General features: G+C 35.1%; 1 protein-coding gene across 1 annotated transcript; it reads right to left on the bottom strand.

The window, feature by feature from the left end:
• Window positions 1-9,833: 9,833 nt before the first annotated feature.
• LOC105763464 (uncharacterized) lies at window positions 9,834-10,798 on the bottom strand. Its single transcript, XM_012581708.2, has one exon. It carries the CDS (start codon window positions 10,608-10,610, stop codon window positions 10,056-10,058), a length of 555 nt encoding a protein of 184 aa, XP_012437162.1. The 5' UTR covers window positions 10,611-10,798; the 3' UTR covers window positions 9,834-10,055.
• Window positions 10,799-13,579: the final 2,781 nt, after the last annotated feature.

Below are 13,579 nucleotides of genomic sequence, written 5' to 3'. Positions count from 1 at the left end.
ATTGAATACCTTTAGTGTTAAGAGACTAAATTCAGTACAACCCCCTCCCCTAGCTGAATTCTCAATGCCTCAATTACCCCAAACGACATAACTCTCCTCACTAAGTAACTCCTTGATTTTCTCCTAAAATCTCTCCCCTTATCCCTCCTTGATTTTCTCCACCCAATCATAATCCCACTATTCTCTCCATGATACACTCCTCCATTCAAATTCCACAGCATTTCAGTCAAACTCCACCACCTCATTGTACATGCGATAAAAATAAACACTCCTTAATGCAGCACAAGACTCGAACCTCAGACCTCAAGGGAACTTCATATGCCACCTTGCCACTATACTATAGGCTCATTTTGGGACATAAAACCAACACTAATATTTATAAGGCCTACCTGCCTATGTCCAGATTCATTTTAGAGCAAAACTAAAAATTCTACAAAAGCCAAGACTTGAACCCAGGCTTCTCAAACACTCCCATACACACCCAAATCACTTAGCCATTAAAGCAAACAAGCAATTTATGTCAAAACATACAAAAATTAAAGGCTTAAATTTTGGGGCCTTACATGGTGGCTAGGAATGAAATGTGATATTTCTAATTTTGTATCTAAATGTTTGGTATGTCAGCAAGTTAAAGCTGAACATTAGGTACCTTTAGGACTGTTACAGCCAGTGATGATGCCGAAGTGAAAATGAGATTGAGTTACTATAGATTGTGCATTAGGGTTACCCCTATCTCTGAAAAAGAAAGATGCAATTTCGGTTATCGTTGATTGTTTGACGAAGTCTGTATATTTTATTCCGGCACTATAGATTTCTCACTTGACAGATTAACGGAGTTATATGTTTCAGAGATTGTCAGACCACACGGAGTGCCAGTCTCTGACCGATGGTTAGTCCGAGCGTGTGATTCAAATTCTTGAAGATATGCTTTGGTGTTTTGTTTTAGAGTTTGAAGGTAATTGGGAGAAATATTTATCGTTAGTCGAATTCGAGTATAATAATAGTTTTTAGTCGAGCATAAAGATGGCACCGTATGAGGCTCTGTATGGTCACAAATGCTGAAATCTATTATATTGGACTGACCTTAGTGAGAAAATGATACACAGGGTTGATTTGATTCGCTAGACTGAGGAAAAAGTGAAAGTGATTCGAGATGGCTTAAAAGCAGCTTCAGATCGTTAGAAATCTTATGCAGATCTTAAACGTAAAGATATAGAGTTTTAAGTCAGTGACAGGGTATTTTTGAAAGTTTCGCCCTGGAAGAAAGTTCTTCGGTTCGATCGTAAAGGAAAGCTGAGTCCGCGATTTATTGGGTCGTATGAGATTACTAAAAGAATCAGACCTGTTGCGTACTGATTAGCATTACCGTCAGAACTTGAAAGAATCCACATTGTCTTCCATGTGTCTATGTTACGAAGGTATCGATCTGAACCTTTACATATTATTTCTCCAACGGATGTCGAAATTTAGCCTGACATTACATACAGTGAAGAACCGAGAAGATTTTTGGTATAAGAAGTGAAAGAATTGAGAAATAAAAACATAGCTTTAGTAAAATTTCTCTGGAAATGACACGAAATAGAAGAAGCTACTTGGGAACCTGAGGAAGCTGTGAGAAAGCAATATTCGAATCTCTTTTTTGGTAAGATTTTCGAGGACGAAAATCTCTTTAGGGGGAGAGTTGTAACAACCCGTTTCAGTGAAATCAGAATAGTGGTTTCAGGACCACAAATTCAAAGTTAGAGAATTTAGTTTAATATTATTTTATGGTCTACAATATGATAGAAATATCGTATAAAAATTTCGTTAAGAAATTTTATCGTTTACATGCCTAATTTGATAAAAATGACTAAATTGCATAAAGTGCAAAGATTGTGTTCTAATAGCTAAAGGTATTAAATAGCTATATAATTTTAAATTGAAGGTTCTTATATAATAAATAGGCCATTAAAGTGCTTAGTGGTTAAGCATGAGTAGTCATAATTAGAAATTGAATAAATTATTAAGGGTAATTTTGGAAATTAGTGATTAAAGTTATAATAAATAAAATAAAATAATCTATTCTCATCATCTTCCACCAAAAAAAAAAGAAGAAAGAAACCTAGCCATGGAAGCTTGAATTTGGACAAGCTTATTTTGCTCAATTAGGTATGTATTTTTCTCCTATTTTTTATGATTTTTATGTTTCCAAGATCGTAGTAGCTTAGGCTAGCTAGTTTGGGGATTAATTTGCAAAAATGTTAAAGTATTAGGGTTTATTCATTGATGAATATGCTTAAATTTTGAAGTTTGATAATATAAAATGAATGGTTGTTGTTAGATAAACAACTTTTGTAAAGAGAATTTTGATGGAATTATTAATTAGGATTAAATATAAAAAGATGATAAATTTATGGTAAAATTTGTGAATTTTGTGAAATATATGGGCTGCTATTAATATGTATAAAATCGGCTAGGCTTGAGTAAGGATTAAATTTTATGAATTTTATTTTTCGAGCCTAGGGACTAAATTACAAAGGAATTAAAAGTGTAGGGCAAAAAGGTAATTTTGCGAAAATTCTATGTTGGATTAAATTGAATGAGAATAATATTAAAATGAGTTAAATTCATTCGTATAGATCCTGTCAGACCTCGTACAGAGTTAGATCAAGGCAAAGAGAATATTTGATTAGTCGCCTTCGTATCTACGTATATTTGTCGAGGTAAGTTCGTGTAATTAAAATTAGTATTTGTATGATTTAATTAAATCATATGTATGTGATTTGTATAATTGCCATGTATAAATATCGATCGTATATCCGACGATTACCAAGTCCCGTTTCAACCTTAGACATCCGTAGGATACAAATGACATGTCATTAGGGTTACCGATTTGGTTTGGGTCCTGCATGTGTTGCGGACACACCACAGTTCGTATGAGCTTCCTGATTTGTAACTCGTATGAACTTTCTAATTTACAGCTCGTATGAGCTTCCTGATTTGCAGCTCGTATGAGCTTCCCGATTCATAACTCGTATGGGCGTACATGAATATGAATTGACGGATTACAGTTCAGTTCACCTCGTGTGTACTACCGTGTATCCAACGATATTTTAAATGGTTCAACGAGCACAGTTCTGTTGCAAAATTTTATGAGTTCGATATGAACTATTACTGATATTTACATGAAATATGATTATTTTCAACCATGTGTGTTGGATCTTATATGTGATTCTCATGGTAATATGTTGGTGATCATGCGTTTAGGCTTTTGGCCAAATTGTTTGAGATATGCTTTGTTTACTTACCTATTTCATGGATATATGGTAAGTTAAATTCTGTATTATACGAACTTACTAAGCTTAAATACTTACTTTGTGTTATTTTCCATGTTTTATAGTAATTCAGAAGCTCGTACGGGTTGAAAGCTGGTCGGAGCTATTTCACACTATCCATTGGTCCTTTTGGTACTTTCAGTAAATTAATCCGGTTATAATGGCATGTATAGGTTAATTTGGCCAATGTTGGTATATAATTGGCTTGTGTTTGGTATATTTTGATGCATATATATATGTGGCATTATCATATTTGATGTGTATTTAATATGGTAGAATGATGAAAAGTAAAGTGTGGCTTGAATATGCATATATGTATTTGGTCATTTAGGCAAGTTTGGATACTTGGTTGACTTTTTAAGTTGTCATTTGAGGTGCCCAAGGGCATATTGGTTGTATGTGGTGATATTTCTTGTTTAAGACTTGATTTTGGGTTGTTTTGAATGCCTTGTTATGGCTTGTTGATGTGAAAAAATGTTGAGAGTTAGGTTGGTGTCAAATTGGGTGAGAAATATGGCTTGAAAAATGGCATATTTTCATCCACATGGGCAGAGACACGGGCATGTGTCTCAGCTGTGTATGCCACACGACCAGGTGACACAGCTGTGTATCCCGTGTATCTTTTAAATTGTGCAAGTCAGTATGCTCACATGGCTTAGCACGCGGGCGTGTGGTTTGGCCGTGTAGCTCAAGTGAGGGAGTTACATGGGCACGGACATGGGTTGGGACACGGTCGTGTGTCCCTATTTCGAATGTGCACACGGTCTAAAACACGAGTGTGTCTATTGGCCATGTGAGTCACACGGCCATGTGACCTCTGCAACTTTGAAAAATTTCAATGTTTTTTGAAAAATTCTTTGAGTACCTGATCTAGTCTCAACTTGTTTCTAACACGTATTTTGGGCCTAGAGGGCTCGTATAAGGGACAATATGTTTAATTTTGAATGGTTTCTGACATGAACGTTATATGATATGAAATGCCTGATTATTTGACCTGTAAACTTTGGTAATGCTTCGTAACCCTGTTTCGATGATGGATATGAGTTATGGGTGTTACAGATTAAGTGCCTATTAAAATTCCACGACATACCTTCACATACCCTATTTAGATCCATTTCATAGTAAAACGTAAACATAACCCTCTTATCTCCATTATTCGAGATAGTCACCCCACCCAATGGATGCCACAAATCTGTGAGAGTATTTTTTAATGATGAGAAACTCACTACACTATCCTTAAGCACTCTCCCCAACAAGCAAAATCTATAATCCTCCTTTACCATATTTACATTACCTTCTCCCCGAAACAGTTATTCTTCTTCCTTTGAAATATTCAGGTTGGCTAGATCTTCCTTCATTCTCCCATTCGAAGAGACCCTAAATGCAAAAACCACCAAGATGACGACCAAAACCCTAAAAATAAAAGAAGCAAGAGAAACATGCTAAACAACAAGCAGAAGACATGCTAAACTAGTAGAAAATTCTTTCCTCTTTTTTATTCAAAATTTTTACTTAACTTTGTTTTTATGATATATGTTAGAATATAAATTCATAAATTGATATAAGATTAAATGTACTCTAGATCCTATATTTCACATTTTATGTTTGTTTTGCACCTAAGAAATATTAAAATTCACAAACAATTGCTCAAAATTTTATACCATCCACTATTTTGATCTTTTGACTAACATCAATAAGCATTATTAATTTTGTTCTTTTTATTTTTTGGTTGAAACAATTACAAAATCTTAGTTATTTTACACTTACCTTAGGTCTTATTCCTCTATTAAACGTCCCTAATTTGTTTCCCTTGGGCCTTTATATTATAATGTTAGGCATACATTAATTAAACTAAATAAATAGATTTAATTAACTCCATGCAATTGGTAAGATTACTGAGAATTAATTTCATGTGGTACATTGTGTAGAGTTTTGGCTTCATTCAATTTAGTGGGTTCTTCTCCCCTAATTGTTTATTTGTGGAAGTAGAACCACCATGCATGAACCATTTTCCATCACCTCATTTTTTTAGCTATATATTTACAATACAATAATTATTATCCTACGTTATAAATTACATCATGTTAATACAAAGAGGTTGTTTAAGTGGTTGAAAATGGTTCACATAATGTGTGGATAAGTTGAAGGAGAAACATATGGGTAAGTGTTTCAGCAGAGTATCTGTAAGTTGTATGTACATGAATGTCTCTCGAAATTAATGGAAGGTATAAATAAGTCCTTCATAAGGATCCCAAGAAGCCAATTGTTGATAATGCAAAATTAGAAATATTTTTTCAAAATATTTTCTGTTGTAGAATATTTTTTGATTGAGGAAAATCCTCTGACAGTTGCAAAATATTTTCTGCTGAGGAAATTCCTTTACTATTTTTGGAAACTAACAGTGCCATTTTACCATTTTCCCCTTCTGAAAACAATATAAATAGTAGGCTATTCTACTCATTTTTCACAACACAGAAAAACAAGAAAACTCAGTTATCTCTTTTCTTTCCCGTTCATGTTCTCTACGATTCTGGTGTTTTACTAAATTACATTAGTGAGATATTTTATCTATGATCCCTCATATCTTTCCTGGAAATTGAACCTAATGTGGGTTACCCGAGTTTCTTCCAATTTATTTCTCAACTTTTACGAAAAGAGAAATATTTTGAGTTTCATCTTCTTCATTTGGGTGTATGAATTTGGAAGTATTGTGTTAACCTTTAGGGGCAATGTCTATTTTCTATTACATCGATCAAGGTAAAATCGCTTCTAAGGCAATGGTTCTTTGATGGTACAATGATTGATTTATTTATTAGTTTGGTTTCTTATTAGTGCTAACGGTTTTGTTTGCAGTAGTATATTTCCAACAATTTAGAAGTGATATCTTTACTACTACTTAAATGTGAGAATTGTTTTTGTTTCCCGTTACTAGAACCAATGAAGGCTTATACAGGAAATTTAGAAGCCGAGCTTGATAACGCGAGCTTATAACCTGAGTGTGGAGCTGTAAGGTACTAGAATACGGGTTTGGCTTTGTTGATTTAGATCTTAGGTGGTTTAACTCTGGGTTGCCTATTCTAAGGTGAGAGTTGAGCCTATGAGACTTGATTGTAAACTCTGGGTATCGTGAAATCCTAAAGGGTCTTAGGGTTTAAATCTCAGAAAAGAAAAAAATAGACAATGAAGGGGAAATTAGATTTATAAATATATTGGTGTGATATTGAGTCATTCAATTTAAAGGCAGCGAAGTAGTGTAAGAGTGTGCCTAAGTAGCATTGAAGTGATTGTAAGCTCTATCTGTGTTAGCTAGTGGGCCATTATGGTCAAGATGGGCTTGGAAGGCCTAGCGAGCTTGAGTTTAAGTGGGTCAAAGGACCCTTGAGTTTGAGTTGGTTGGAGGACCATGAGCGAATCACTAGTTCCTTGCGTTTGGGATAGGGCTTATGATGCCTTTATCCATAATGAGCTATTAATACATGAGCTTTGTGGAGCTGGTCCACACATCACAAAATTTTTAACCAAAAAGACTAGAGGATTATCGAGTCCGAGAACTTGAACAAGAGAACTTATGGGGGATGTCTTGTTCAGAAAACCTATGGGATTGTGCGAAGAAAGAAATGATGTGATAGAGTTGGCTTGTGAATAAGCATTAAAGTCCAAAATTGACATTAAGATTGACCTAGTTTGGTGGTGCCATATGTGTTGCGGTTGGCCAAGATGGCTACACCCAATGGGGTGACCATGGAGGGACTGAGAGGGCCTAAGTTGGGGATGACCAATGTGTCTAAATTTCTTATGTTGAGAGATTTAGTGTTGAGGCCGCAAGGGGTGGTTGGCATAAACCACGTCCAGAGAGATGCATCTAGCGGGATGTCACAAGAGTGTGGTTGATGCCACATCTAGAGGATGCATTTTTAAGTATCAAAAGCATGGTAATATTTAGTCGACAAAGGGTCATACCATTAAGGGTTCCTCAAGGTTGTAACCTAATGATTATATGTTGTGGCATTGAGTCCAAGTGTTTGGTAGAGGAATGGGCATAAAAAAAAGACTACACCAATGATTAAAATGAAACTTAAGTTCAAGTCTATGTCTGATGCGCATTGAATGGATCATAACATTAGGCCTTGAAGGCCCAAGATAGACTTGAAACTAAAATGTCAACTCAACGCAACAAGGTTACTAAAAGTGTGGCCTCATATTGATGAGGGTATCAACATAGTAAGTGAGGGAAAGTGTCATGGTTCACAAGTTACTATGCTATCAAGGTTAAACTTTCCCCAAATGGTTTTGAGTGAAATTAGAGTACAATAACTTGGAAGTTGGAATTTGTGGAATACCCTGTAGCCCTAGAAAGATATTGTGATGCAAACTGGGTAACTGATAAAGTTAGCTCTACAAGTGGGTATGTCTTTATTTTGGATGGATCAACTATTTCTTGGAAGTCTACTAAACATACGTGTATTGTTCACTCCACAATGGAATCGGAGTTTATAACTCTTGAGTGAGTAAGGAAAAAGGTCGAGTGGCTCAAGAATCTTCTTGTAGAGATTCTTTTATGGAGGAAACTTACACCTCATGTGTCTTTATTATGTGATTCACAAGCCGCCATTTTTGTTGCTCAAAACTAGGCTTACAATGGCAAGAAAAGGCATATATGAATAAAACATGAATATGTGAGACACTTAATAAAGAATGAAGTACTAATTATGGAGTACGTAAAATCTAAGAGAAACCTAGCTGATCCACTAGCCAAAGGGTTATGTAGGAAAATGGTTCTTGATTTGTAAATGAGAGTGGGTTTTAATCCTACTGGTTAAGGAATTCATGGTGGATACCCAACTTAGTCTTCTAAGTTCAATGTGGTCAAATGAAACCATGGAAAGACTCATAGTGTACATCTTTACCTATCCCTATAGCACACAATGTACATATATAAGGATGAGCTCCTTGCTCTTGATGAGTTCATAGCCCAAAGTTTCGGTGGTCCTAGTGAGACGGGCTTGATGAATTCACCGATGTTTGAGGTTGAGTTTCTTACTCTTAATGAATTCTTATCCAGAGTTTGGGTGGTTTTATTGAGACAGACTTGATGAATTCACCAAATTTTAAAACTAAGAGGTTAAGATTATTAAATGCTCTTAATGGTTTCATAGCCCTGATCCGGGTGGTCTATATTGAGATAGAATTGATGAAATCACCTACGTAAGTGTGAAGGATTAGCCACCTTCTATGAAAGACGTTGGGTTATTTTTTTAAAGCACTTACCAGCATTCCGAGGTATATTATCCCAGAACTTAATTGGACTTGAGATTAGTCGTGTGTCATGAGTTAACCCCTATCTTAACAAGTTTAAGATTCGTTCACTTGTTAAAGAGAAGAATCACTCATTTCATTACGTACTAGTTCAAATCCACAAGATACTAGTGCTTAAGTAGCTAATTTCGCTATTGCTCTTATCATGTTTTGCCTTTTCTCATGTTTAAAACATTTTCCAATTCTTTTGCATTAGTGGGGGAATGTTGATAATGTAAAATCAAAAATATTTTTTCAAAATATTTTCTGTTGTAGAATATTTTTCGGTTGAGGAAAATCCTCTGATTGTTGCAGAATATTTTCTATTAAGGAAAATCTTTACTATTTTTGAAAATTGAAACTATTATTTTACCATTTTGCCCCTACTAAAAATAATATAAATAACAGACTATTCTATTCATTTTTTACAACACAGAAAAATAAGAAAACTCAGTTCTCTCTTTTTTCTCCTGTTCTTACTCTCTAAAAATTCCGATGTTTTACTAGTTTACATTAGTGCAACATTCTGCCTAGGAGATTGGGTTTTAAGCGGGATCGTCTATGACCCCTCCAATCTTTCCTGAGAATTGAACGTAGTGTGATTTACCCGAGTTTCTTCCAGTTTATTTCCCGACTTTTATGAGAAGAGCAATCCTTTTGAGTTTCATCTTCCTCGTTCAGGTGTTTGAATTTGGAAATACTATGTTATCCTTGGGGGACGACGTTCATTTTGTTTTTACACTGATCAAGGCAAAATCATTTCTAAGGCAGCGGTTTTTCCATGGCATAGTATTGCTTTATTTATTAGTTCGGTTTCTTGTCAGTGCTAACGATTTTGTTTATAGTAATATATTTCCAACACCAACTATTTCGCTAAGTAATAAGTTTGTTGAGTCATGGTGAACATTTGACATGTGCATTTTGGTAGTTATAAAAAGTCTTATCTTTGTAAGTAGTTTCACATAGGTTTTGATGTGATTGAGTGAGATCTATATGCAAAGTATACAAGATCTGATATCGGCAATTATGCAAGACGAGTGTGACTTTCAAGCGAAGTGTTTTTGATGAGTACACCTCTCTAATCAAAGTGAGTTGATTTGACAAGTTGCTCTAAACAATCAAATCCTTCTTCTTAATGAAAAACACTATCAACTCATTACTACACTGTTAATGCACCAATTGGTGAAATGTTTTGTTATGTATTTAGAGATGACATTCCAAAGCTTCCTCCAAAACAATCAGGTAGCTTTTTATTGATGACTGGGTGAAATAGTATACATTATAATGCAAGAGATGAAGACTTCTTCTACGACATATGTAAACTACTACAACAACAAAAGAATGTAGTTTTAATCTTACAGACATTCTCTTAGTAATAAGCATGAATTAAACTATCAGCAGATATATAGTAATTAGGTACTGATGCTAGCTAGCTTGATGTATGATCTAAGGAACAGTGCTTTGCTCCAAGCTGGCCAATGTTCCGGGACTGAGAATGGGGAAAGTGCACCAATTAAACAAAGATGGTGACAAGGTCAGTCCAAGTGAAGTCGAAGTAAACATGGCATTATCTGAGAAATTCTGGTTCTGGGATGTAGTGTGGTATAATCCAGAAACGAGATGCAATGGTGCAGAAACTTCTGTCCTAGACAATGGCGGTGCTGCAACGTGAAGAGCGGGAGGTGCCACTCTTTGGAGACGCTGTTGCTGAGGCAGCTGAGCCTGAAACTGAGATGTGGAGGTCTGATTATGGGATTGGGACATGAACTGAGGTGCACCAGTCAGCTGTTGAACCAAGTCCCGGAAGTTTATAGGGTCTACCGTGTAAACCTTTGGTGGTGTTGGAGGAAATGGTGCAATTGGCTTCTTCCAGGGCTTTGACAATGGCTTACGCACGGAATGAAGTGATCCATGAAATGAAGCCTGTGGAGCCTTCAACGCTCTTGCTTCTTCTGAACTCGAGGCAGCAGCGGCAGCAGCATAAGAAGAATAAGCTTCCATGGGGACAACTTCTTAATCAAATTGCAAAGCTTTTTGAATAAAGCTGATGATAGAGCTGTAATTTTAGAATGTCCAGACTCGGATATATATAGGAAAATAACAGAAGAATAAGGACAAGAATTGCACAAATGGGGACAGGAAAATAATTGAAGGAAAAAAAAGAGCAAACGGCGGTGGGATGAATCTGCTGGGGCTGGGGGTTGATGATAAGATGAAATTCAAACGTCCTATATAGTCAGCAGCCGGCTAATGCTTACAAATTACATAGGTTGCCAGGTCAAACTCCCTGACTTTAGACCAAATTTTGTTCATTAAATTAAAGAAAAAAATAGAGTTTTCTTTTTTGAATAAAGAAAAAGGAGTTGTTTAAAATATTATGTTTTGGGCCCATTCGTGCGTGCATTATTGTTCCACTGGAAAGGAAGACGTACAAAAAACAAAACAAGTTCTGAAAGATATGTTAAATTTCATAATAAGTCCCTCAATCTTCATCTTCTTTACAAATCTATTTTTCTTTCATAATAATTATCATTTTACTGACTTAAAATTTAAGAGAATGTCCCATAGCATAAACTCCAACGCTCGTCTTTCAAGTGCATCCAAGCCCGTTTCACCTTCTTCAAAAAACCATATTCATATCCGATCCATAACAAAAAAAAAAAAAAAAAAGCCTAAACATCTAACATTTCGTTTACACAAATAGTATGACATATTTATATTAACTTCTATGTCAACGGTACCTGTGATCTCTTAATCTATATCTAAATTATTATAAAGCTTTTTATTCAGTTTAGTGTCAATTCAATAACACCAACTCAATAGGTAAAAATCAAATTAAAGCATAAAATGAAAATTATAATTGTAACTGGCTTTTTAAAATAAAACTATCTCATTTTTCCATATTTTTATTTTATTAATTAAAATATTTATAATTGCATTCATGGAGTGAGTCTCCATAAGAATAGTAAACTTTTATGATCAGAGTTTGCTATCGATAAAGTTTATCGGAAAAAAATATCATGGAATAAAATTTCTTTCGAATATAGAAAAAAGGAAGAATTACTTTTATGATAAAATGAAGATAATTCAGGTACTTAATGGATATTTTACCCTATTTAAGATTTGAGATTACTTGTGAGAGCGATAGAAATTGACACAAATAAAGGGCGGAGGCGCCGCCTGTTGTAAGACTTATTGACACTCACTAACGTCTCAGCGTATCACACGTGAGACCACGTGTTCCCCTTTTATTGTTGTATCCTTGACCAAAATAAAATTTATGATTAGTAAAATCCAAAAATTTTAACTTGGAGCCTTGAAATATCTGTAAAATTTTAACTTAGATAATTCGAATCGGATTTAGGTCAGATTTACACACAATCTAAGATTTAAACGTCTACACTCTAGACTAGTTTCTCTTTGTTTTTGAAAAATATTGTGAAAAAATATTTTAAAATATTTAGTTTAAGATTTAAGTGTTTAAAATTACTTTTATAAAGTACTTTTTAGAAATAAAATGTTTATTTTAAACATGCTTATCAAGTAAAATACTGATTCAAATCATGTTCAAATTCATTCATAATATGATATTTTAGTAAGAAGATAAAACTTTTACTATAACTCATTATTAATATTAACTATTTGAATGTATAATCGATATTATAAATATTAAAATATAATCATTATGACTTTAAATATATATGAAATAAATTTCAATAGCGAAATAATTGTATACCCATATAAATATTACATAAAATACATTGGATTATAAATAAGGTTACAAATGTCATTTGATTCCTGTAATACCAAGATTTTACCCGGCCTACAAAAACAGTCCAAATTACAATGGGCTTATGTGACCCAAAATTCGAAATGAACAGAGGCCCAAAACAATGGCCCAAAGCAATGTCAGAAACTCCTAGGGTTTCTGAGGAAACCTTTGCGCCGTAGCCACCAAGCACCACAACCCCGATCTTCACCTGTACCAAAGAAAGGAAATACAACAAATAAACCATAAAAATGGCAAGAAAATCAAGATTGAAAATCAAATAGATATCAAGCAAGATACTAGAAAATTTCTTTACTTTTCTTATTTCATGTTTGCTATAAGAGAAAACTCAAAACACTGTAATACGGATCCAAAAATCAAATAAAAAACAAGTCTTCACAGCACAAACAAAGAATCAATCGAAGGTTGATATTTTCGTTCTGTCATCTATTTTCTTTTTATTTTTTATTTTTATATACTGATACAAAATAAAATAAAAGAGAGGGGACTCACCTGGGTTCGGATCTGCGACATTGCGGAGACGACTGAGGGAACCACCCCCGAGGACCGGTGGCCGGAAGCCGAAAGGTTTCCAGGGTTTAGAGGGTATTTTTGTTGTTTTTTTGAAGATTTTGAGCCTAGATCTAGGCTTGGAGGGGTCGACAGAGCCAAAAGGGTAAGTTTTCCCTTTTCCGGCCACCGTAGGTGGCGACGCCATCGGCGGAGATCGACAATCGGCAAGAAGGTTGGCGAAGAACCGCCGGTGCTTGACCTTTCTTGAACGATCGGGGAGGAAGAGCTCTTTTTGAAGGTTTTTTTTGTTTTTTTTTTTAAAATGGTTTTAAAAAATGATTTTTGAAAGGTTGGGGGGCTTGTATAGGGTACCAAAACGGTGTAGTTTTGGAGAGCCCCCAGACGCCCAAAATGGCGTCGTTTTGGGAGGCCGACCCGAATCCGACCCGACCCGGCCTAGGATCTGCGTGTTTTTGAGCGGAGGGGTAAATTGCGCTTTTAGCCCCTCCGCACTTTTAATATTTTTACAATTAGGTTTCTTTTATTTTTAAAATTTATCCCTTCAAATTTTCTTCAATTTCAATTTAATCCTATTTGAAACGACGCAGTTTTGGAGGAGAAGGGATAATTTCCTTTCCAGCCCCTCTGAATTATTAGCATGTTCAATAGGATCCCCCAGTCTTTAATT

The sequence above is a fragment of the Gossypium raimondii genome, chromosome 12 (assembly GCF_025698545.1).
Source record: "Gossypium raimondii isolate GPD5lz chromosome 12, ASM2569854v1, whole genome shotgun sequence".
Classification (NCBI taxonomy): domain Eukaryota; kingdom Viridiplantae; phylum Streptophyta; class Magnoliopsida; order Malvales; family Malvaceae; genus Gossypium; species Gossypium raimondii.
The sequence above is the reverse complement of the archived record's forward strand: the minus strand, read 5'-3'. Positions and strand labels throughout refer to the sequence as shown.

Coding starts and splice junctions, on each gene's coding strand:
- LOC105763464 (XM_012581708.2), bottom strand. CDS start 10,610: ATGGAAGCTTATTCTTCTTATGCTGCTGCCGCTGCTGCCTCGAGTTCA.